The sequence below is a fragment of the Panthera uncia genome, assembly GCF_023721935.1.
Source record: "Panthera uncia isolate 11264 chromosome A1 unlocalized genomic scaffold, Puncia_PCG_1.0 HiC_scaffold_16, whole genome shotgun sequence".
Taxonomy (NCBI): Eukaryota; Metazoa; Chordata; class Mammalia; order Carnivora; family Felidae; genus Panthera; species Panthera uncia.
In genome coordinates, this window is record NW_026057576.1 from 18,500,104 (window position 1) to 18,526,739 (window position 26,636).

The 26,636-nt window shown below is 40.9% G+C and overlaps 2 protein-coding genes across 2 annotated transcripts in view; one reads left to right on the forward strand and one right to left on the reverse strand.

The window, feature by feature from the left end:
• Window positions 1–5,287, forward strand: part of NEK5 (NIMA related kinase 5) — a 59,680-nt gene extending 54,393 nt beyond the window's left edge. Inside the window, exon 23 of the mRNA XM_049646868.1 lies at window positions 4,924–5,287. Within this exon, the coding sequence (XP_049502825.1) occupies window positions 4,924–5,191 (268 nt within the window). The 3' untranslated portion in view covers window positions 5,192–5,287. The remainder of the gene's footprint in view (window positions 1–4,923) is intronic.
• Window positions 5,288–10,019: 4,732 nt separating this feature from the next.
• On the reverse strand, window positions 10,020–25,521 carry ALG11 (ALG11 alpha-1,2-mannosyltransferase). Its single transcript, XM_049646867.1, has 4 exons — window positions 25,345–25,521; window positions 18,922–19,152; window positions 14,099–15,030; window positions 10,020–11,359 (listed from the first exon to the last, which is right to left on the reverse strand). The coding sequence occupies exons 1-4, from the start codon at window positions 25,386–25,388 to the stop codon at window positions 11,088–11,090; spliced, it is 1,479 nt and encodes a 492-aa protein (XP_049502824.1). The 5' UTR covers window positions 25,389–25,521; the 3' UTR covers window positions 10,020–11,087.
• Window positions 25,522–26,636: the final 1,115 nt, after the last annotated feature.

A 26,636-nucleotide genomic window follows, 5' to 3' on the forward strand; every position in this document is an offset into this window, starting at 1 on the left:
CAATTTAGTAATACATTCACCTAACTATTGATGTTTGGATTATTTCTAGTTTTGGGCTATTATAAATAAAGCTGCTATGAATATTTATGTACATGTCTTTGCGTGGACATAAATTCCATTTCTCATGAGTAAAACTGTAGGAGTGGAATGACTGAGTTGTTTGGTAGGTGAATGTTTAACTTCTTAAAAAACTGCCAAACTATTTTCCAAAGTGGTTGTGCCATTTTACATCCCCCTGTTGAATGGTGTATAAGATTTCTAGTTGCTCTACATCTTTACCAACACTTGGCATGATCAATTTTTAAAAATTAACCAATCTTGGGGCGCCTGGGTGGCCTAGTCGGTTGAGTGTCCGACTCTTGGTTTCGGCTCAGGTCGTGATCTCGTGTGTTTGTGTGTTCCAGCCCCATGTCGGGCTCTGTGCTGGCAGCCTGAGGCTTGCTTGGGATTCTCTCTCTCCCTCTCTCTCTGCCCCTCCCTCCCTCACACTGTCTCTGTCTCTCTCAAATAAGTAAATAAACTTTAAAAATAATAAAAATAAATAAAAGTAAGATAAAAATAAAAATTTAACCAATCTAATGGGTATGTGTGGTGTCTATGTAGTTTCTGAGTTACAGGCATTATTTAGATAGCCTTGCCACCAGTTCTTTGTTAGATATATATATTTTGCCAATATATATTGGCCAGTATTTTGCCAAGATTTCTGTCTGGGATTTCTTGTTATGGTATGACTCAGGTTTGAAGTTTCTGACTAATGCATTTTTTAATCACTTTCAAAAATCAGAGTTTCCAATTTATTTGCATTTTGGACAGAGACCATCATCTGAGTTTTAGTGGTTTGGAAAAGTTTATTGGGACTCCCTTTGCTATTCAGTGCAGTGTTAATTTTATGACAGTTATATATGTACTTGAAAAAAATGCATATTCTTACTTTTCTGGGGGTACATATGTTCTATATAATTATCAAGCTTAAAACATTTTTTCGTTAAACTACTCTATGGATTTTATTTCCCCTTTATCACTTCTAGATAGAAGTACATTAAAATCTTCATCTGTGTTTGTGGCTTTGATAATTTCTCCTATTTCTATCTCCTTTCAATGTACTTTAAATATATAGAAGCTGTGTTCTAATTTATGATTGTAATATCAGTTTGATAGAGTATCCCCCCCCTTTTACATTATGTATTGTAATTTTTGTCCCTATTAAAGCTGTTTGCCTTAAATTCTGTTTTGTCGGATACTGACATTGCTATTCCAACTTTTAAGTTATTTTATTTAACTTTTAAGTATTTTTCTGACATGAATTTTATTTTTATAATTTCCATATGGTTTCATTATAATGTGTTTCTTTTTAAAAAAAATTTTTTTTTAAGTTTATTTATTTTTGAGACAGAGAGAGACAGAGCATGAACGGGGGAGGGTCAGAGCAAGTGGGAGACACAGAATCAGAAGCAGGCTCCAGGCTCTGAGCCATCAGCCCAGAGCCCGATGTGGGGCTCGAACTCACGGACCGCGAGATCGTGACCTGAGCCGAAGTCAGACGCTTAACCGACTGAGCCACCCAGGCGCCCCATTATAATGTGTTTCTTACAAAATGCATGTAGTTGGTTGATTTGCTTCTTGTCCTGTAATAACCTCTGTCTCTTAATTAATTTAATATAATAAAAATCATTAGCATTATTGACATATTTGGGGTTCACTCTATATTTTAAGCTTGATTTTGTATTTTCTGTTTGTTATCATTTGTCATTTCCTTCCCCTCCTGTTTTCTAACCTTATGTTACAATCACAAACTTTTCTGTATTACTCCTGTTTTCTCTGTACTAGTTTTAAAGATACAGATTATATTTCTATTCTTTTAATAGCTAGCTTTTATGTACTTCCTACAGATTTATCTAACAAATTCAGAAGTTGTTCCGTTATCTTTTTTCTTCCCAAATATGATGAACACCTTTAACCGCTAACCCTTCTATTCTAATATTGTTATCTAGGGTTACAATTTTACTTAAAAAACATTTTTTTTTTTATTGTGGAAAACTTCAAACATAGTGAAAGTATAGAGAACAGCATAATGAACCCTCTTGTATTCACCATCTTTACTGCCTGCCCCCCGTACCCCTACACTTTTTTTTTAAGGTTTGGAACATTTTAAGTCTGAGACATCAAATCATGTAATCCAATTTTACCTTTTTTTTTTTTGATGAAATATATATATTTTACTCTCAAACCTAACTCAGTTTGCCATTATAGTTTATCATTCTTTGAATTTGCCATGGTTTTTTCTAGTCTGTGCTTTTCTTCCTATTTCAGTTTTCTTCTTGCTGATGTATATTCTCCAATAATTCTTTAAGATAATATTCTCTAATAATTCGGTGGGTGGTAAATTTTGGATATGTTTGCATATCCAAAATTATTTTATTGCTTTATTTATAATTCAGCTGGGTATACAATTTTAGGTTGACAATGGTTTTTCTCTTGATCTTTATTATTGTTGATGAGAAATATGCTGATTGTTTTTCCTTTATAGATATGCTCACTTTCTCCCCAGCATGTTCATAATTTTCTTTTTATCTTTGTGTTCTTATGTTTCACTGTTATATGTCTGGGTCTGGATTTCTCTTTTATCCTGCTTGGCTCACTTTCTTGTGAGGACCTATGACTGTCTTTAGTTCTGGAACATTTTTTCTTATTACTTTTCCAAATGTTTTTCTTATTCCCTCCATTGTGGCCCTCAAAACAGATATGTTTTGGAGCTTCTCAATCTGTCCCCAGTAACATCTAATTGTACTTTTGTATTTTTTATTCATCTCTGTTCCATTCTGGGTAAATTCTTGAATACTATTTTCAAACCTATCTGGGTATCATCTATTAAGGTTTTTTTTAGTTTATTTATTTTGAGAGAGAGAGAGCATGAGCAGGGAAGGGGCAGGGAGAGAGGGAGAGAGAGAATCCCAAGCAGGCTCCATACTGTTGGCACAGAGCCTGATGTGGGGCTCAAACTCATGGACCATGAGATCATGACCTGAGTCAAAACAAAGAGTTGGACACTTAAACAACTGAGCCACCCAGGTGCCCCATCATCTATTAAGTTTTTAATTTAAATGATTATGTATCTCTAAGATTCATAATTGTTTATATATTTATGTGTTGTTTAATTATTGCATAATTATTTCCCCTAATTTGAAAACATTTTAAAATGGATGCTGTGCTTTATCTTTTTGAGCATACTTACTTTAAGAGCATTATAAAAATCCTCCATAAAAGTAATAAATCTGGACTTAACCCCTGCTCCAACTTTAAATAAAATTTCTTGCCTATCTTTCTTACCATTAGATTTATTCATGTGTTTTGGAATTTTAGTTTATAGGCTTATTTTGTTTTAGAAGTTTCATTTTGAAGTTTTGTTTTTTAAATTTTCTTTCTTCCCTTTCTGTCTCTGTGCTCCTCCTGTGTATCTGCCCTGCACGCTCTCCCCCATCCACCTCACTGTTGTCATGTGACCATGCCTCCTACCTCACAGAGATAGCATGTGGTTTGTAAGCGGAACGGTCTTGATTGTCTAGTTCCATAACTTCTCTGTCCACAGAAGTCCTCATTGCCTTCTTTCTCCCTATCTTCCTTCTCAGACAAAAAAATTGTCTCCCTTCCTGCTGAAAGCACATCCTGGTATGGGTACTCTGAATCCCAGCCTTTTTCAGAGAACTGGTTCCTGTCTGTTATCTGTCTTTCTCTCTTTTTTTTTTTTTTTTAGAGAGAGAGAGAGACAGATTGTGAGTGGGGCAGAGGCAGAGCGGGGGAGAGAGAGAATATTAAGCAGGCTCCACGGTCAGCATGGAGTCCAATGCAGGGCTCTATCCTATGACCCTGGGAACATGACCTGAGCCAAAATTAAGAGTTGGGTGCTCAACTGACTGAGCCACACAGATGCTCCTCTCCGTTATTTTTAATGTCTCTCTATTCCCTACTTTCTCTCAGCATATAAACATGCCCAAATCTCTCCCATCTTGAGAAACACCAAAAAATCACTGCCTTCATGTCCTCAAGTTAACACTGTCCTTTCAGAGCCAGGCTCCCCTCAGAGGAGTTTAAGCTCCTTGTTGTCACTTGCTTACCTCCTACTGCTTTCTTGATCCACTGTAGAATCACTCCTGCCACACAGCAGGCCAGAAATGTTCTTGCAAAGGTCATCTATTACCTTGAAATTGCCAGGTCCAACTGTCATTTCTGTCTTCCTCTTACTTGGCTGCTCCCTATCTGGAAATTCTCTCTTCCTTGGCTTCCATGATGAACACTTTCTTGGCTCTTACCAGATCTTCCTCAGCCTCTTTACTTGCCATGTAGATATCTGGGATTGTTGACATGGTTTTCTTGGTCTCTTGCCTTCTTCCCTTCTAAAAATATCAGTGTTGAGGTCTTAGATATAATTTCAGTTCCTCGTCCTACTAATTAGTATCTGTGAGACCTTGGGCAAGTTTTATTAACCTCTGAGCCCAGATTCTTAATAAATTGATGGTGAATATGTCTACCTCAAATTGTTGCTAGTATTAGATGAAATACAGTTATGTAAGTGCTCGAGGGCAGTCACTGGTATATAATAAGGGCTCACTATATGGCAGCTGTTTTTTATTCTTTTATTATTTTTTCTCTTCTTCACTTTTTAAACATAAGAGTAGATGGGTATTAATAAATATAATTAAAATTGTCAAACACAAGTCCAACTAAATAGAATACTGATTATCCCAACATTGGTTTTTTGTCATTCTTAGGAAAACCAGACGGATATAATAAATAATGCATTACGTAGGGGAAGATGCATCTATTAAATTGCTCAAGTGGGAGTGGGAAATGAGAAGGGAAACTACCTTTCATATGCATTTTTAATTATTTTGATATCATAAAGTTGATTTTTAACTCTTATTTCAGAAATTTTGAAGAATCTGAAGATGAGTTGAGAAATGAAGTAATAGAATCCCTAGAAAAACTTGCTACTTCTAAAGAGGAAGAAAACAGAGAAGAGTCTCCTGGTTTTTCTAAGGGTGCTGGAAAGTTAGGAGGAGAGGAGATAAGCATACAGAAATATGCAGAATTCAGTGAAGGTTTAGAGAATATTTCTACTCGATCTAATGACAAAGTATGCATTGCTGATGAATACCAAGAAACATCAACAACCCATCAAAATGTACAAGTGTGATTATTGTACTTTTTCTTAAGTGATAAGTTAATATCTATTAGGTATGGTGTCTGGGCACAAGTCATTAATATTCATTCTGTAAGAGTTTTCCAGTCATCCCAGGGGTTTATTAATTTTTCTCCCAATTTAGACAGTAAGGCTGACTAATTTGAGTATAGAAATTAATATTTTTACTTTAAAATTTCTACCAAGAAATCTTTCAGACAGTAGATGTGATAGGCAGAGTAATGAGTCTCTCTTCCTGCCACCCCGCAGCACACCCAGTGATGTGAATATATTGTCACATGGTAAAGGGGAATTAAGGTTGCAGGTGGAAGTAAGGCTGCTACTCAGCTGACCTTCAAATAGGGGAGGGTGTTTTTGATTACCCAGGTGGGCCCAATGTAATCAAAGGGTGTTTAACAGCGGAAGGAGGCAGAAGAGAGAACCAGAGAGATGTCAGGGTGAGCGGGGATGAGCCTGGTGCTGCCGCCTTTGAAGATGGAGGAACATGCCATATGCCAAGGAATACAGGCAGCTTCTAGAATCTGGGAAAGGCCAGGCCATGGACTTTCCCCAGAAGCCCGCAGAGGGAACACAGTCTTGCCGACATCTTGATTTTGGCTTCTGGAAATCCACTTTAGACTTCTGACCTACAGAATTGTAAGATAATAAATTTGTGTTGTTTTAACTAAACTTGGTAAGTTTAAATTTGATAAATTTAACTAAATTTGTTAAGACAATGGTAGAAAACTAATACAATGTACAAACAAATTCATTTAGAATAATCTGCCATTGTAGAAAACTGTGATTTGGGGATTTCTGAAGTCATACTGAATACACTTTTTTGAAGCTGATGTTGACACTTAAGAGAGTAGGGTAATTGAGCAAAGAGAGGATCAAGGCCCATCATGTTAATTACGCACCAAATATTCATTTTATTATGTTTTATTGAATTAATTTCTAATAGCTTCAAATGTATAGATTATAAGCTTCTTGAAGGCAAGAAGCCTTCATCTTACTTACATCTGATATCTTACATCGTACGCTGATCTTTTTATATATGGTGCTTAGCAGAGAACAATCCCAGTGTTGAACATGTGCCTGGAGTTTAATAGATATTTGTTGATTTATTGTGTTGTTTCTATGAAGGACAAAGGGGTTATAATTCTAAGTGGTAGAATTCTCCCTGAAATAGATGCTCTGGAATAAAAATAAAACTGAAATTACACATTAATACATTGCTAAGCCAATGAAACAAGGATGAGGAGGGGTTGGCCAGAATATTTCTAAGGTCTGCTTAGTATTTACATTTGATATAATTTTATTAAATGTGGGGAAAGTATCAAGATTCCCCTAACTGTTGGATGCATCCTGTATTTTCCTTGGTGAAAGTTCCTTTCAGCTTGGTGTATAGGGTTTCAAGCTGCTCTTTAAGGGAGATGGCTCAGTATGGTCACATCATGAGGCTGAGAATATTTAAAAATTTCTTACCACTGTTAATTTCAACCGTGGTAACACATGACCCCGAAAGATTAAAGCATCATTAATCCTACTGACTCTTACTGGTCAGCGTATACGTGTTTTACTTTTGGAACATTCTGTGGTTAAAGCATAATAAATCTGTTAATATGCTTCATTTAATCCTCATTCTAGATAGTAATTGAATGCATGGAGAATGAAACTTGGTTCCTGAAAATTCCAAAGATCCAAAGACCAGTCAGTTATATGCAGAGAAAAAGGAAAAAAAGAATGAATGTTTAGGGTCAATATTTAAGGGGCGCGTGGGTGGCTCAGTCGGTTAAGTGTCCGACTTCAGCTCAGGTCATGATCTCCCAGTTTGTGGGTTCAAGCCCCGTATCGGGCTCTGTGCTGACAGCTGAGCCTGGAGCCTGCTTTGGATTCTGTGTTTCCCTCTCTCTCTGCCCCTCCCCAGCTCACGCTCTCTCTCTCTCTCTGTCTCAAATAAACATTAAAAAAATTTTTTTTTAAAAAAGGTCAATGTTTAAGAATAAGCCTATCAAGTTTGTTCCAATGACAAGATGTGTGGCTAAAGTCTCCTTTAGCTAACAGCCACCAACCCTTATTCACTGTAAGATTTTAAAATCTTTGCTGTAAAGTAGGAAGTATTCATTGTGATAAGTATACATATCTTCAAGGTTTTTCAACCTACGTCAGCTCCTAATTCACCTTACCCATCTTACGTACACTGTTATCTAAATCATGTTCTTGAGGCACAACTGATTACTTTATTCTGGGTTTAGACGTAGCTGCATTTGTTAAGTTGAAACTATTGATTACACCTGCATGTGTTTTTAGAATAAATTTTATTAAAAATTATGCATGTTAGTAACTATGTATCCTAGCTATCAAACTGATCATTCTTTAAATGTGTACAAACTTTTAACTTCCCTTTTAAGTATCTTGTAACATGTATAGTCCAAGTGAGCACGTAGCACTCGAATATTAGAACTGATGCTTCTTTGAAGCCAAGGGTGGCCTTAGATTTAGGATGGGGACAGAGGAAAAACAATTAGCTGAGGAACAGTGGGAGAGGTAGGGGAAATTACAGGGGCATAATGTGATTCTAGTAATTTGCAGAATTGCTTCTCATGGTTAACTTTTTTGTTGTACCCACTGAAAGATTTAGCACAGACACCCTATTCATATTAGAGTCCTGGAGTCTAGGGTACATTCACATAATTAAACACAAATACTCTGAAAGCACTGATAATTACAGGGGCTACTCTCTCAGAATTTTGTCTATGACTTTGTAAAAAAGAAACCCCAAAATTATTAAAACATATGAAGTTCTGCAGTGTTTGGTAGGTCCGAAATATTCATTAAAAGGAAAAAGTCTATTAAACCTGACAACCTATTCTTCTTAGGTACTAGAGGCGAGACAATTTTAGTTTATCTTTAAATTTTTCATTTTTATTTTTTAAATTCTTGGCATGTGGAGCTTAGAAGTACTGGTAGTAGATAACAAATAATTCCGAATTGAGAGCCTGCATGAGGGGACAAATACACCATATGCGGAAAAGTATCCAAGAGACTGAAAACCACTTCCTATCATACTTAGAGACAAACAGATTTTGTATCTATTAAAGTCATATTTAGATACAAGTAGATATACAAAGAACAGGTATTTTGTTATGCACAACTGAAATAAGAATGTGCATCCCCACTGCTGTGGGTTCAAAATATACTGTGTTTGGACCACTCAAAAACAATGTTTTACAGGAATAGTCACTCAAGAGTTCTTCAGACAGACAGCAGACATATTGCTTTGATGCTTTCCATGGTTATCAGTCCTTCCAAAAAAAAAAAAAAAAGACATGTCCTATCACATTAGGAACAGGGAAGATGAACATATATGCAAATTATGTTTCCAGTGATGTTTGTGACAAATGAAAAAATAATTTTGAAGAAACAAGATTAAGAAATGCTTTATGGGATTTCAGAAACCTTTCTTCCTTTACTTCTTAGTCCCTTTCAATTTCTTTATCTTTATTCTCATGATTTTCTATGGGCTGATGGGTAAACTCAGGGGGCGGTGGTATGGATCTTACCACAAAAGACTAGCTGTAAGATAAGAAAGTGAACTGGGCTGGAGTCAGAAGTCCCAGGTTATAATCCCAATTTTTGTCCTTAAACAGCTTTGTGAAATGGAGTCTTTAGGTCTTTAAATTATTCTTGTCTGTAAAGTTGAAAGGAAGAAAACTGGATTAGAGGATTTGTAGGGTTCCTTCCAACTCCAGTGTCCACTAGTCTTCTTTTTCTTTTTAAATGTTTATTTTTTTTTTTTAAGAGAGAAAGAGCACAAACAGGGGAGGGCAGAGAGGGTGACAGAGGATCCAAAGCAGGCTCTGCGCTGACAGCAGAGAACCTGATGTGGGGGACTCGAACTCATGAACTGCGAGATTATGACCTGAGCCAAAGTTGGATGCTTAACTGACTGAGCCACCCAGACACCCCCATCTTTCTTTTCTAAACTGAATCATCTCCACCCAAAGCTATGTTGGTGTGTAATATCATCCTGGGCCTCTGTTTTGCTGCTTTTTGACCTGATGACAGAAGGTGGCCTGTAGATGAGTCAACGACTGGAAGTAGACGATGAAGCTGGCCAGGTCGGTGACTGGATGAGAGGAGTTTGGAAGGGAAAAACATACCTCTTTTACATGCTCCTAACACAAAAATGTATCAGATTGACAGAGAAAGACAGATACATGATTTCACTCATGTGGAATTTGAGAAACTAGATGACCATAGGGGAAGGGAAGGAAAAATAAAATCCAGAGAGGGAGGCAAACCATAAGAGACTCTAAATACAGAGAACAAACTGAGGGTTGATGGTCATGGGTGGTTGGGGGGGCGGGGAATTTGGGTGATGGGCTTTGAGGAGGGCACTTGTAGGGATGAGCACTGGGTGTTGTATGTAAGTAATGAATCACAGGAATCTACTCCTGAAGCCAAGACTACACTGTATGTTAACGAACTTGACAATAAATTAAAAAAAAAAAAAAAAATATATATATATATGTATCAGACTGTGCAGGAGGTGGATTCCCTGAACTAGAAGGAGCTAATTATGTGTGCAGAAAATGCCAAATGCTGTAGTTCTCTGTAATTGCATCTGCACAGCCACATACTTTTCGTGCTAGTTATTCAGCACAGAAGTCCCGTTAAATGTGTACTGATTCGTAGCTACTGACTTAGTAACCACTCGCCTACACTGAACCCTAATGCGTTAATAAGGAGGATTACGAAAGACGTATACTATAAATTGTTATCTTTAAAGTACTTTATAAAGGTACCTTTAAAAAACTTGGATAATTATCCAGGTATTTTTCACATACTTTCCATCTCAGAATCACTAGGAGGTAGTGAGGACAGGTATTAGCATCTCCAGATTATAGATGTAGAATGTAAGTTTCAAAAAGATTAAGCAGCGGCTTAAGTATTAAGAGATCAGATGTTTGCAAATGATGACACAGGGATCAGGCCCAGGTGTTTTGGTGCTCTTTTCAAAATGCCACCTCATCATCTTACAAGGCATGATGCTGATAACGGAGACTGGCTGGTTGGATCTGGCTACTCTATCATGGCTATCAGAAAAACAACTTATCAAAGCCATCTCACTCAGACCTTCTGAACAACTTAAAGCTAGCTTCCAGCCTCCTGCGATGTGGAAATGTGAAGGGATGATGAGAGTATCCTTATCAAATGTACTGATAGCACCAAACAAAAACCTAATTTCACAAATATGGAGCTGTGGGAAGGATCGCTGGAGGCCTCCTGGCCCCTGCGAGCCGACACATGCCCACAGGGCGGTCCCAGTCCCTGCCTTTTCACTACAAGCTTTCAGAACATGATTAAGCCTGCCTAAAGTCTCTTTTCTCTTTTAAGAGAATCTTTAGATATATCCAAGAAGGCCATCCACAATTACTATTTAGGATTTAAATGGACTAGAATTTTTCTGTGTTCCCAAGATAGCAGAACATTTCTAAAGTACCAAACTATTAATTATCAGTCTTCCATTTTCCTTTCGACATTTCCTTTTTTTCTAAAGGTAAATTCTCTTTCCTGGGTTCTAAAGTACAGTGATTTGACAAATAGGACTTGAAAAATGTGAATTAGACCAAAATTAAGATGGTTGGTTCATTTTTTTCTTTCAGATCCATATTTTTCAGAATTTGAGACAAAATCCTAATCTAAAATTTTTTCATTCAAACAATTTAGGTAATTTTGACCATTGTCATTTTCACTGAAATAAATATCCTGTCTATATACATACTGCTGAGAGCACTGCTTAGGTGACTTTATTACAATACAGAAAAAGCTTAGAAAAATTACTCACGAATGAAGGTATGTCGCCATTTTATATAAAATATCTTTCATCCGTACAGATATGACATTATTTGAATAAGCTCTCCACAGATGACAGGAACGCCAGTTCAAACTCCTGATCAGAGAATCTGCTTACAGATGCCCGAGCACTGCTTCGGATTTGGAGTCTCTTTTCCTCAGACATGGAAAGAATATGAGCCATGGTTTCCGCGTAGCCTTCTTCGCTTTCAGCCAGAAATCCAGTTATCTCTCCTTCGTGAGGGACGACAATGTCAAGCTTGGGGCCCCCTGAGTTGTGTGCGAGGATAATCGTGCCAGCTGCCATACACTCGACAACTCCTGAGAAAGAAACAAAACCACGTGGTCTTTGAACTTTCTGAGAGCGTTCACAAGAACAAGGATGAGCAGAAACCTCTATAAAGTTTAGGACACTCATGAGAAATTTAACCACATGTCTGTTGGGCCTATAAATCTGCTCACTAAACTTCCATGGCGTCAAGTAATTTTAAGTTTTTTAGTTTTTAGCCTTCACAATAATGCTACTTGGTTCTTAATTGAAACAGACACGCAGGCGAGAGAACAGTCTGTAAAAAACAGATCCCTGCAGGTAATAAAACGAAGTAGACTACAGCAGGCTGGCAAGATGGCAGACTGAAAGGTAAAAGGTGTAAAGAGATACCAAAAGCAAAATTTCAGGAGTTCCAGTTACAGCATTAGGAGGCTGCCCTCCTCCCTCTACTTCTTCTTCTTTGCTGGCTCCTCCTCTTCTGCCCACTTCTGAACCCTGCTCGTTCTCAGCATTTTGCAGCAGGGGCCTCTTCTCACTGGGCACTTTCACGAGGCCACCTGACCCTCTTCCGTGGGGCTTCCGTAACGACCCGGACGGCAACGAGCTCCTCCGTCGGTGTTTCCTGGTCCGGTCCCTCACCTGCACTGCAGACTCGTAGAGACAAGTGTCCACCGGACACACCCACCTCCGTGTCCTGCAGATCATTCTAACTCTACCTGCTGGGAACCTGGCTCATCAACTGCCTCTCCTCTTGGGAGTCTGTCTCGAGGTGAGAGACATCCACTGTTCATATATTTGCCTACACTCAAAACCCCAGGAGGTCCTCTTGGACTCTTCTCTCTCCTTCACGTAAGACATCCAATTAATCACCACGTCCTGTTCAATCCTGCCTCAGAATTTCCCTTGAGCGCGTTCGCCTACCGTGTTTGTACCACAGCACGTCACCCAGGTTGCCAGGGCAGCCGGACACATCCTCCTGCCTTCCTCCCCTGGCCCTCCCTGCTCCTCACTGATCCACCCCTCCACGGCAACACAGTGAACTTGAGGAAATAGAAAGCTTTTATTTTTTTTTAAATTTTTTTTAATGTTTTTATTTATTTTTGCGACAGAGAGAGACAGAACATGAGCAGGGGAGGGCCAGAGAGAGAGGGAGACACAGAATCGGAAGCAGGCTCCAGGCTCTGAGCTGTCAGCACAGAGCCCGATGCGGGGCTCGAACCCACAGACCGCGAGATCATGACCTGAGCTGAAGTCGGACGCTTAACCGACGAGCCACCCAGGCGCCCCATAGAAAGCTTTTAAATCCGATACTCAAAATCAGTCTATCTTTTCCCACTGGCTTCACCTGGCCCCAGCTCCCCTCTCCATCAGCGTGCTGTTCCTCCTGCGTGCTCCGGCCATACCGAACCCTTAGTTCCCTGAGTGCACCTGCTAGTGCCCTTATGGTCCCACCTGTCACGATGCTGTTCCCTCTGCTGGATATTCTCCCATCTCTTGCAAGGCTAACTTCTAATTACCGTTCAGGTCCCAGCTTACGTATCACACCACTTCCTCGGGCAACTGTTCTCTGACCTCACAAATCTGTTAGGTGTTTCTCTTGGGTGCTTCAAATCACCCTGCACTTGCCCTGGAACAGCACTTAGCACCGTGTCCAGTAAAGTGCTGTTTAACTGGTCTGTATCACACACAGAGCTGGAAGTCTCGGAAGGGAACAACAGGTCCTGTCTCCCAGTCATTTTCCCAGCACCCGCCACGTGCCTGGCACAATGAATGCTCCAGTAAGTCTTCACGGGAGGAGGCACAGGGAGTCAGACCCTGTGCAGAAGGTCTGAATCAAAAAGTTCTTGCTGTATGTCTGGGCTCAGTAATGTGCGACCCACTAGGGATAGACAGGAGGGTAAGAGAAATCATAGCCTTAGCACAGGAGACTTCACTTTATGTTTTTCCATTTTCCCTGAACACTTAGCAGTGTGGACACAAAGCAGCCATTTGAGAAATAGATGTTGAACCAAATTAGACACAAGACAGCAGTTGACTTTATACCAAATGTATGCATAACAGGAAGTCAGGATATAGAGAGCAGCTTGTGCTAGAATAAACAAGAAAGGCTAAATTAAAGGCTAAGGAGATGAAAGTCAGACACTTATAATGGGATTTGGCAGAAAAAGGAGGGTAGGCCATTTCAATAATGGGCAGGGAATCAACAGAAGAAACAACAGAATTGCCATGAGGAGCCCTGTCAGCTCAGCTTTTGGTGTACATGAAAATCACCTGATGAGCTTTACTGAAATACATCTACCTGGGCCCCACCCGGAGATTCGGATTTGGTCCTTCAGTGAGATTAGGCCAGGAATCTGTACCAGTCCAGACATAGGGTTAGGTGGGGCAGAGAAACTGGTAGGTAAGAGCAGGGGCTGAGTTAGGATCCAAGCTCTATCTCTTATTGCTAAGGCTGAACAAGGGCAAGTTCAAAACCTCTCTGTGCCTGAGTTTCTTTATTCGTCAAATGGAAATAACAGTACATCAAGCAGGGTTTCAGAGAGGATTAAATCAGATAATTAAAGATCTCAACAGTGACTTATGCACGGTAAGCTGTCAATAAATATCAGCTATTATTATTGACTACATACTGTTATGTCCTGCGGGGTCTCAAATGAAAAAAGTTTACTTGGCAGACTGGGAGAGGAGAATTAGACCTGATGTGAACTTCTAGAGTATTATTATTTTATCAAGAGAACCCAAATGTACATCTCATGACACCAAACGAGTTGCTGAAAGGACAAACTCACCAATCCCAAAATGCTCGTTCCACATGGTGTGCAGACCAATTGTTGCTTCAGACAAGTAAGTCTTTAACTCATCAAATGGAATGTTTATTTTAAATTCCACATCTTCTTGAACTCCCAGATCCTCAGAAAGCTTTCTCAGTTGGTTTACCCTGAGCTCATCATCTTGGTTACGACACCCTCCAATGAGGACAAGTTTAAGGGAAGGAAGTGAACCAGCCACCTTCTTATTCAGCAATTTAGCAAAGGCTTTGATCTGCAAAGGATGATTCTTTTCAGGCCGGAACTGGCCAATGGAAACCAGCAAATGTCCTGGGGTTGTCTTTTTCTCATGTAAGGGAATGTCCAGAAAGGTCTGTACATCACAAGGTGGGTAAACAATATTAGTGCAATTCCCGACTTTCCACAGTGAGAGAATGTGGTTTAGTGTCCAAGAAGAATTGACCATCACTACATCACTGCAAGAACCCACAAGTCCATAAATAAAAGCAAATAAATAGTAATAGATGAGCTTTACTTTGCTGAGAAAAGGATTCCTGGTAATGAAGGCTGCATTATTAAATCCGACATTTTGGTTCTTCACTACAGACAGCATATCAGTGCTGATCGTGGGATAATGAACGTAGCTGCCAATGCGACAACCACCTAGATACTTAAACAGAGGCAGTGTGAACGCGTATCCCATTGAATCGATGTAAACGTCAGGAACACACTGCATTAGAGCTTCCCAGCCAAGAAAAATGGATCCTAGACTTTGGCCCAGCAGTGTGAAGTGAGGATAGAGCGAATCTTCCACAAGGTAGCGTTTCCTCAGGAAAACAAACTTCACTGGGTGAGTGAGCCTGATGTTAAATCTTCGGAAAGCACCTTCTAGTATCTGTTGACCACTGACGTTCACGTCACCAGTATACACAACATAAATTGCTTCAGGATACCTAAAACAGAATGCAGTAGTTAAGATTTTCACTAGTTTAGGTTAAAATCGAGCAGAAAAGTTGGAGATAATTATTTTGTCACAATCATAAAGAAGGTTATTTCTATATTGAAAAAAAATGTTTTCCACTGTTTTTCCTTCATTGCACTTGGTCTACTGATCCCGAGTCCTCTGCTGTCCTGGGAGTGAAATGTTAGTCCTCCAAATGAGACTTCGAGTTCTTTGCTATTTCCTCTTCTGAGAGTTTTGCATAGAGCAGACATCAACGGAAATTGCTGACATTTCCGCTTTTATGAAATACACAGAAACTTTATTCTGACGACCTTTTCAGTATAAAATGGTAATATTGGGGCGCCTGGGTGGCTCAGTCGGTTAAGCGTCCGACTTCGGCTCAGGTCACGATCTCGCGGTCCGTGAGTTCGAGCCCCGCGTCAGGCTCTGGGCTGATGGCTCAGAGCCTGGAGCCTGCTTCCGGTTCTGTGTCTCCCTCTCTCTCTGCCCCTCCCCCGTTCATGCTCTGTCTCTCTCTGTCTCAAAAATAAATAAACGTTAAAAAAAAAAAATTTTTAAATGGTAATATCAATAACGTACTCCTAAACAAGAGTTAAAACTTACTAAATGTATCTTTAGACAGGATCATAGATGCTAAAGCGTTACTCTATTTTTATCTGAGAAATGCAATAAGATTCTAAAAGCTAGATCAGGTGCCTGCATCAAAATTAGATAGGGTATAATAATAATGGAAGTCTTTAAAAGTATATATCCTTATGACTATGCTTTTGGCATTTGCTCTGGTGTTTTTGGCTATTGAGTCATAAAACATTTCTTAAGTATCTAGTATGAGCTACTAGGTTCTGGGGATTCAGGGATTAGAGGGTCTTTACCCTCGAGGAGCTGAGTTCAGTGGGGAAAACAGATATATAAACAGAAAACTGCAAAACTGTGATATGTGTTGATAAAGACAGCCATGGGATGCTGTGCAGACCCAAAGGATGAGCATCTAATTGCACTTCCCCACAGGCAGAATGATCCTTAGACTGAGGTGTTTTTTTTTTTTTTTTAACGTTTATTTATTTTTGAGAGACAGAGAGAGAGGGAGAGAGCTTGCACACATGAGCAGGGAGAGGGGCAAAGAGACCAAGAGAATCACAAGCAGGCTCCGCACTGTCAGTGCAGAGCCCGAAGTGGGGCTCAAACTCAAGAACCGTGAGATCATGACCTGAACTGAGATTAAGAGTCAGATGCTTAACCCACTGAGCCACTCAGGTGCCCTTGGAATGATCCTTATAAAACGTAAAAACGATTGTCCTCTCCGGTTGCTTAAAGATGGCCACACATTCTTTGACACTTATCAAGTGGTGGGATCTATGTCCCTTCCCCTGGAATGATGGGCTCTGTGACTGCTTTTACCAATAGACTATGTCAAAGGTGACATTTTGCCAGTTTCGAGAGCCAAGTTCTATGGGGATGGTAATTTCTGCTTTGCTCTAGAGAAGTCAGCTGTCACATAAGACATCCAACTATCCTGAGACTGCCATGTTGTGTGCAAGCCCAAGCGAGTCACGTAGAGAGGCTGCGGGTGACAGAGATGCCTGACCAGTGTTCCCCACCCTCACCCACTGTCGCTGTTGCAATCATCCCAGCCCAGGAAGCAGGTATGTTAGTGGAGAAGCCTTCAGATGACTCGGAGCCAGCTGCCATCTAACTGCAGCAGCTTGGTATGTAGGATTTCAAACAGGGCCCATCAATCCCCAAAGTGTGAAAAATAATGAGAAATTCTTGCTTTAGCCATTACGTTTTGGGGTGGCTTGTCATGTAGCAACGGATAAGCAGAATATCATCTTTCTGTCTGAAACACTCATATAGTTTCCCACAGCACTTAGAATACCAGCTAGACTCCTCACTCTACTCACTCAAGCCCTGAGTAATCTGGACCCTGCCTCCGCTCTCTCACGTACCCACAGGGTCAGCCAAACTGGATTCCTTTCTCTGAACAAGACAGGCTCCTTCCAGTCTTAGGGGACTTGCAAGAGTTGTTCCCTCTGTTTTGAACTCTCTTTTCTCATCTTCACTGTGTTTTCCTGAGGCAGACGGTATGGCATGTGATTTACAACATGGGCTCTGTAATGCAGTTCCCTTATCTGTCAAATGAGGGTAACAGTAACAACCTCGTAAGGTTACTCTGAAGATTGAATGAGCTGACACGTGTAAAACACTTCAAACAATGCCTGGCACATAGTAAATGCTCAGTACACGTCAGCTGCTTTTGTCATTTAAACTTCAGAAGTATCACCTCCTTGGAGATTTTCCCTACTTACTCAGTCTAAAGTACGGAATCATTCCCGGGGCACCTGAGTGGCTCTGCCGGTTAGGCATCTGACTCTTGATTTCGGCTCAGATCATGATCTCATGGTCATGAGATCAAGCCCCAAGCTCTGCTCAGTGCAGAGCCTGCTTGGAATTCTCTTTCTCCCTCTCTCTGCCCCTTTCCCGTTCTCTCTCTCTCAAAATAAGTAAACATTAAAAAAATAAAGTATGGAGTCCTATTTTAATTTCTTGTGTAGCATCTCTCACCATTTGGTATTTTTCTTTTTAGATATTATTTTGTCTCCTCTCCACTAAAATCTAAGATCCATGATCTATTTTGTTCACCATTCAATCTCAACTCAACAGTGCCTGACACAGAGTAGGTCCCCAAGAAATATTTCTAGATCGAATGAAAAGTGTATTGTAGTTTATGCTGAGTCAGGAGAGGCTTGTAGAAATTAGCTGAGGAGAAAAAGGTCAGAAAAAAAAGGAACACCGTATGGAAAGGCAAGGAATCTATAGAGAGAGCCTGATGCTCCTAGTTCAGTGTGCTGAGCAAAGTATACATGAAGGAATGGGGAGGGATGAAAAATAAAATGTGGCAAGAACAAGATGAAAAAGTATCTTCTATGTCCTACTGAGGATTTGGACTTCTTTCATGGCAGGTGACTTGGGAATAACAGAGTTTGCTGGGGAGTACAGTAGAGCTATCACAAAACTTTACCGCTGCCCTCAAGAGTGAGAGAACCCAGGTAGACAAGCTAATGCACAGAGTTAGGAGAAGGAAAGAGCAGTAGTGATTAGAGAAGGAGCAGGGAAGGCCTCAGAAAGGCGGGCAGTAAGCTGAGATCTAAGAACATGTTTTAGATCCAGGGAGTTATGGAAGATGGCAGAGGAAATACAAGGGTGGTGGCTGGAAGCCAGGATGAGCCGAGAAACAGAGATGTAGAGTGAAGGGAATTCTGTGTGAAGGCTCTGGAACTGGATGGAGGGCATGTGCCAGGAAGTAGCGTAACCAGGGAAGAATAGTTTCCTCCTATGATAAAACCACAAATGGAATTTGTACTTTACTGTGTTTATTCCTCCTACGTCTGGAGATGCAGGTGGAGAGAAGGAAGCCTAAAACATGAAATGACCGGGTAGTAGCATATTCTTTCGAACATGGTAACTTAAGACTAGCTGGTAATGATATCAACATTAAAATCAGATAGATGCTTTCACAGAGATTATCTCCTGTGTGCCACTATGGACTAAATGTATTCAGGCTTAAAGTGTTCCTCGGTATTACTTGATATATTTCTGTTTACTATTCAACTTCTCTACACGTTCTTCCAAGGTGACAGTTATCCCCGCTAAGTTTTGTCATTAAAGGGTGGATACCTTCCCTTTCCATTTCTTTATCATATCAACTAAAATTCAACAGGATCTTGTAAGGCAGGCTGGCACATAACAGAAGCGTTTCCTTATTGAAGAACAATTAATTCCTGGCCACGAGTAAGGTGAGAGAAAGGTAAATTTCTGGGCAATGATTTTTTTTTTTAAAGGTAATACGAGAGCAAATGACCTAAGAAAGATGCATACCTACTTTTTCTGCAGAGCCCTTAAGGCACACCACAAAACTCTTTCTCCTCCGCCGCCAGCATTGCAGTACGGATGAAAAAATGCAATCACCAGTTGATTTTTCCCATTTTTGCTAGTTGCTACTGACTCTTTCTTTCTTCGTACCAGCAGTCTGATTCCCCAGAGGATAATGAACAAACATATGCATAAAATTCCACATACTGTCAGGCCAGGGAGGAATAATGAATACAAAAACCTGAAACAAGAAGGAAAATATAAAAATCAACAGAATGCCCATTCAAAAGAAACAACAAATTAAAGTCTACTTTTACATATCCACTTTATGTATCAGTAGTAAAGACAGATTTTTATACCTGGGAGTCTGCTAACGAAATACTTTTTAATCAGCAGTAAAAATCAATGTTGAGCCACTTTTCTCCTAACAGTGTATGTGTTAAGGGACTAAAAACAGGGGCGCCGGGGTGGCTCAGTCGGTTAAGCGGCCGACTTCGGCTCAGGTCATGAGCTCGTGGTCCGTGAGTTCGAGCCCTGCGTCGGGCTCTGTGCTGACAGCTCAGAGCCTGGAGCCTGTTTCAGATTCTGTGTCTCCCTCTCTCTGACCCTCCCCTGTTCATGCTCTGTCTCTCCCTGTCTCAAAAATAAATAAATGTTAAAAAAAAATTTTTAAAAAAAGGACTAAAAACCAAAATTTAATTATTAACCTAAACAAGACATGATCAGGAATGGCATCTGACCCTCAAAAATCACGACACAGAACCCGAGCAGTATGTCTTCTGAATGATCAATAATGAACATTTAATTAGTTAAAAGTTTGGTGAGGTAGCAAATCATTTTTATTCTTTCACTTCGCCTCAAATAGAACCATTTCTGGGGTGAGAGGAACTTAGATCTCTCCATTTCTATTACAAGTTCTGCATCTGATCTGTTTCTATGGCCCTAGAACACTGCCTTTCCTTATGTGCCTCTAAATGAGTTGCCATAAATGCTCTGACAACCTACTTCTACTCCATACTCACTCCCCCACTGACTGCTAAAAGGCTCTTACTGCCAGGCTGACTGAAGCTCTGCAAAGGCAAGGAAGGACCCAGGCTTGTTTACCACTGGATGCCAATGCCTAGCATAATGCCTGGCCCAGAGAAGGCATCCGTGTTTGTTGACTGCATACAAAATTCTTTACCTCTTCACACGTCTCTTAGATGATGTTAAAATAATTTTTCAAAGTGTGTTTTTCTGTTACCGTTGGGCAATATAGTTGGTATCTAGCTTCATATTTTTTATTATCCTGCCTACCCTTTATAAAGGATCCGGGGAGCTTGTAACACATAAAAACACTAAAATACTAAAACTTAAATAATGAAAACTCAGGGCCGGGGAGTTCAAGTATTTGGTAGAGAGCAGTGACAGGTGGGGGACATAGATATACAGACTCTAAGTTTGTACGTGGTAGTGAAAAGCAGGTTGGGCTCTGAAGGGCTTAATGATCCAAGCATGGATGGGGATATTTTGTGTACTTGCATAGTTTTCATTGTCCATAAGTAGAAGACATAAATTCTTCAGAGAAATAACTTTTTTTCTTAATTTTTAAAGTTTTATTTATTTTGAGAGAGAGAGAGACAGAGAGTAAGTGGGAGGGGCAGAGAGGGAGAGAGAGAATCCCAAGCACAGAGAGAAAATCTGACAGTGCAGAGCCTGATGTAGGGCTGGAACTTACGAACCATGAGATCATGACCTGAGCCAAAACAAGAGTTGGATGCTTAACCGACTGAGCCACCCAGGAGCCCCGGCAGAAATAAATATCTTATTTATATTTAGTTTGGAAACAAACTTCTCATGTGGGATTTCCTATTGTGAATAAGTGCACTATTTGAAGACGTATTTGACTTATTAGAATGATTGATCTCAGGATATCTTTAAACTCTTAAAAATTCCTGAAGACCCCATACAGCTTTTATTTCTATCAGGATTTCCCAAACTCGGCACTGCTGACATTTTAGACCACAATAATTCTTTGTCTGCAGGGACTGTCTTATGCATTATAGGATGTTTAGCTGCATTCCTGGTCTCAACCCACTGGATGCCTATAGTGCCCTTCCAATCATGACCATAAGAATTATTTCGACATTGCTAAATGTCCTGCAGAAGTTAAAATCACCCCTTGTTGAGAAATACTCATTTTCGTTGATTATATCTACCAATATTTAGCATATCAGAAATGAAACTGAGGAATTTAATGAATTATTCTGACAATGACAAATCTATTACAAGTTAATATAAAACACATTTTTATTTAAAAAAAAACCCCTTTTTTCCAAACAAAAAAGAAATTCAGTAAGAAGGGTATTACTGTTTTAGATATTTGCAGATCTCTTTAATGTCTGGCTTAACAAAAGATAGTGGCTTTTAATATCTGCTTCTGCATTCAATCTTAGTGATATGTTGTTTTACTTGAAGTATATGAAGGAAATCTAAGCTCACTCAGATATGTAGTAGGAAAATGGAGTATGTTTAAATACCCTTTTCAGATGGTTACAGCATTTTTCTGTGATGTTATACCAAATTAGACAAGTGGTAATTTCTTAATTGTCAGGTGCAACATGGAGTCTGGACGCCAATCAATGCCCTTTTCATACTGTGTTATACTGAAATCTTGTGCTTTAAGTGGATCTTTCACCTATACATGATTTTGTAATGTCATGACTTGATTATTTGGAAAATATTGGTTCATGACTCATGTAGACTTTCCAAATGTGGGCACATTTTTTCACTGTATAATATCCCCAAATCACATTTGTTAATATCACTACCCATCTCTTCAGGAAAATCTTTTAATTATTGGAAAGTGGTCAAGCTTTGAATGGCAGATACAGGTTCTCCAAAATTCTAATTTTCACTTGAAAGTTCAAACTTTATTATTAGCAATAAATTCTGTCACTTGTTTTCTTTGAACTGACCGGGTCACTTCATTCATTTTCAAATACCCAAGTCAGAAGAACCATACTTTGTCAGTCATTCTTTCAAGTAGAAACCACATCCCATAAAAAAGTGTCTAATTCAGCTTTCAACTTAGCAATCATGCAAGAACTTTTCCTTGAGATAACCATCATACTTCAGTATGAAAACATTATATGTATTAAAAAGATATGTATTCAACTCAAGGTTAATTAACAAAATTAATTTTTACTGTTTCATCAAGGACATTCTTAGTAAAACTGGCTTGAGCAAGTACACGGTGGTGAAAAACACAAGACTTCTCGTATACTTTGATGTCATTGCCTCGATTTGTAGTAAGTAGCAGTTTTATCCACTATTACTTTTGCACCATTGGTGCAAATGTAAACATAATGAGAAAGCAAATGTTAGCTTCAATTATTATAAAAATAGTTTTGATCTTGAAGAACTATTAAAAGGGTCTTGAGGACCTGTCAAGGTCTATGGACCATACTTTGAGAACTACTGAATTAAAGGATGAACAGGGTTTGACATAAGTGGTAAGATTTGTCAATTATTTAATGTTTGGAATATATCTGTTCATAAAAAGAATATTATACAGCTTTCCCAGGAAAAGTTAAAAGCCCATTTAATTTAAAATGAGGCTGATCCATAGAATCCAAGGATTTTTATGGCATTTCCTTCTAATGACTTAAGTGGGAAGATTCATGTGATAGGATTTTCAAACTGAACTATTTAACTTAAAATCAGAAAAAATAAATCCTACTAATAACTAAAGTTGAGCCAGTCCTTTATTGAGTCTCTTAGTTTCAAAGATACAGACTAAATTTATTAAACATCCTACAGTACTTGCACATCAAAACTATCCATTTTAGAATTTGTTTAAATCTAACTAAAAATAGGGGCGCCTGGGTGGCTCAGTTGGTTGAGCGTCCAACTTTGGCTCAGGTCATGATCTCATGGTTCACGAGTTTGAGCCCCACATAGAGCTCTGTGCTGACAACTCAGAGCCTGGAGCCTGCTTCAGATTCTGTGTTTCCCTCGCTCTCTGCCCTTCCTCAACTCGTGCTCTCTCTCACTCAAAAATAAACATTAGGGGCGCCTGGGTGGCGCAGTCGGTTAAGCGTCCGACTTCAGCCAGGTCACGATCTCGCGGTCTGTGAGTTCGAGCCCCGCGTCAGGCTCTGGGCTGATGGCTCGGAGCCTGGAGCCTGTTTCCGATTCTGTGTCTCCCTCTCTCTCTGCCCCTCCCCCGTTCATGCTCTGTCTCTCTCTGTCCCAAAAATAAATAAAAAACGTTGAAAAAAAAATTTAAAAATAAATAAATAAATAAATAAACATTAAAGTATACAGTATACACACACACACACATACATTTATATATATATATATGTATATATAAACTAAAAATATGTGCCATTAAATAATGTTTACCACAGAAACCCAAGACTTTAAAAGGTAACTAATCAACAGTGACTCATTCATTCAACAAACATTTATTTAGCCATTGTAATGCGCAAAGCACAGAGTCAGGGATATTTCAAATGTCAGGGAAGAATAGGAAGCCTCTGAAAATAGACTTTCCTGTTCAAAATGTTTTAAATAGGGGCGCCTGGGTGGCGCAGTCGGTTAAGCATCCGACTTCAGCCAGGTCACGATCTCGCGGTCCGTGAGTTCGAGCCCCGCGTCAGGCTCTGGGCTGATGGCTCGGAGCCTGGAGCCTGTTTCCGATTCTGTGTCTCCCTCTCTCTCTGCCCCTCCCCCGTTCATGCTCTGTCTCTCTCTGTCCCAAAAATAAATTAAAAACGTTGAAAAAAAATTTAAAAAAAAAAAAAAAACAAACAAAATGTTTTAAATAATCATTATAGAAATTGGAGTAGAGGGGACAAAAATGAAGAAACAATACCTGAATTTTGGAGAGAATATGTATACACTGCAGGATGCTATCATGCTAATTACAAATTTCAACCTGAACAAAAATAGGTAGGTGTTAAAAGAACTGTGTAGATGGAATATAATAGGTCTTTTTTTTTTTTTTTTTTTTTTTAATAAATTTAGGGCAAGTCAGGTAAAAAACAGTAGTATTATGGGGCGCCTGGGTGGCTCAGTTGGTTAAGCGGCCGACTTCGGCTCAGGTCATGATCTCGCGGTCCGTAAGTTTGAGCCCCTCGTCGGGCTCTGTGCTGACAGCTCAGAGCCTGGAGCCTGTTTCAGATTCTGTGTCTCCCTCACTCTGACCCTCCCCCGTTCATGCTTTGTCTCTCTCTGTCTCAAAAATAAATGAACGTAAAAAAAAAAAATTAAAAATAAAAAAAATAAAAAAAACAAAACAGTAGTATTACAACAATAAAAGTAGGGGAAAAAAAGTCTGGGTTTTTTTTTTTCACCAAAATGTTAACAGTAGTTATCTCCAGATGGTAGCACGCCTGGCCAGTTTTCTTTTTTGCTCCTCTATTTCCTAACTCTTCTATAAGAAACAATGTATTACCTATGTAATACAATTTTATATTACTCCTACATCAACCGGAAATAAAGTTCAATGGATGATCATGAACCAGATGATTCAACATAAACGTTTTATTTGTGAAAATAAAGAGAAATCTCACTGAAATGGAGTCAGGAGGCCAGAAGGGGGAACGCAGAAGAGCCCTATCACTCAAATGTCAATTTCATGAAGAACTGTCAATGACAGCATCCAACAGTAGAATCCTAAACACGATAGAATGGCCACTAACAGGCCCCAACAGGGAGAGATGTACGTCGCATTTCCTACAAGAGTACTCCTGCAACTCAGCCAATGAGAAACCCTCACTACTCTTGCTTTTCTCCAGCAGACTTTACTTCAACCCCCCACCCCTTCAACTTCCTCCTTCTCCATAAAACAACGGTCCTCTCGTTGGTAGAACTTGCCAGGTATGGTTTTGTCATAGCTTGTATATCCAGAAATGCAATTCTCTGCTACTCCCGAAAAAAACAAACAAAACCAACCAAACCATTTTTGCTGGTAAGATAGCTGTTTTATTTTCAAGGTTAACATATTTAAGTGACATATGTTAACAGCGACCATTTTGGTGAGTGAAAGAGGGGAAACTAAGACGTGAAAAGAGCCAGTTTATTCTTTACCAAAAAGAGACACGATAGTTTGGAAAATGATCCATGGCTCCATTATAAAGGAAAACGAGAAATGAATATGGATAATTTATAACAGAATCGTTGGAGTGCGAACAAAAAAGAAAAAGGAAGGGAAACTGCACCCTTCAGCCAGAAGTGGGGCAGGCGAAGAAAACGCGGTTAACTGAGTCTTTAACCCAGTCAGCTTCAGTCTAATTAAAAGACTCCGAAGTGAGAATAGCGCTATCCTTGAGGCCTAGATTCGTGACTAGAAGATCCCCTTCCCCGCAAACTTCAGTTGCCCTGGGCGGACAAGAACCACCGCGAAACAGAAAGCGCCTGCGAGCCCACACCACCAGCTCCTCACCTCAGTAACTCGCACAAGCACCAACCCCCTTTGGTGGTCGCCATCTTCCCTCGACCCCCGAACTCAGGAAGCGCTTCTCTGTTCCTCTTCTCTATTGGCTCCAGAGGAAGCGGGCGGTGTTCTCTCCGCCCCCATGGGGCAGGTTTCGCGTTTCAATTGGCTGCTGGTAGTAGCTTCCCACGGCCTTCCAGTCAATAGAATCTCCCGGGGAGGAGACAAGTTTTCGGCGTGGCGCACAAGGGTCCCGCCCCCCAGCGGGCGGGGCCGTAGTGGGAGTAGGGCTGGAGTGGGCGTGGCCTGTGATGGACAGCCGGGCACCCGCCCTCGGCCCCCTCCCCCACTGGAAGCCCCCAGCCCGGGGCCCGCCGGCCGTTGAGACCAATGGGAGGCCCTTGCGCATCTCGGATCGATTTCCCAGGTGCGGAGTTCACTCCTGCGGCAGCTGCGGCATTTGGGACCCGCGACGCCCCGGAGCGAAGCGCGGAGCTGAGAGGCAGCTGTGCGGAGCGGACCCGAAGAAGGTGCCCGCCACGCCGCACCTCTCTGCCGGCGGTTGGCGAGCCCTGGGATCTGCATCTCCGGCTCCGCTCTGCGCCGCTCGCCCGCCCTCTTGTCCTTCACACGCCGGGGGCCTAAGACCGAGTCCGCAGCGTACCGGCCCGAGGTAGCGGAGACTTGGGAGGGAGGACCGGTCCCCGCCAGGGGCACGGGCAGGGCCGCCTCCGGGTGTGAATGAGGGTCCGAGGCCAACCCTCCGCCCTTGCGCTTATCCCCGCACCCCCCCCCCCCCCCCCCAAGGGCCAGGGCACCAGGGCGCGCAACTTTGAATTAGCCGGTGGGGCGAGGGCTGCTGATCCCCTGGTCTGAAATGCAGGAGACCTTTTCCAGACCCTTCCCCGGGTGAGAGAGCCGAACCGCAGAGATGCCACCCACAGCCCGCTCCCGGGGTTTTAACACCGCACTTCTCCACTAACCAGGTGACCTGTGGGCTCTGGGCGGATCACAGAAGAAATTGGTTCCTCCGGAGGAGGATGCTTGAGCAGGAGAGGCAGCTTACTGCTAGAGTAGGGGCCGGTTGGAAAGTAAGTTTCCCTACCCGAGCGCCGCGTGCTCACACCTACCTGGAGGACTTTCCACGCCCACCTGCCTGCCTTTCTCTGCGGCCTGGCTTGCTCGGGGAAGGCAGGGGGCTAGAGCCCTAGCTCCAGGAGAGCGCCCTTACAAATGCTATGCCTTTAACGGGTTTGCAGGAACAATTTAAAACCCAGCACTTTCCCACTCCTCTTTATGTC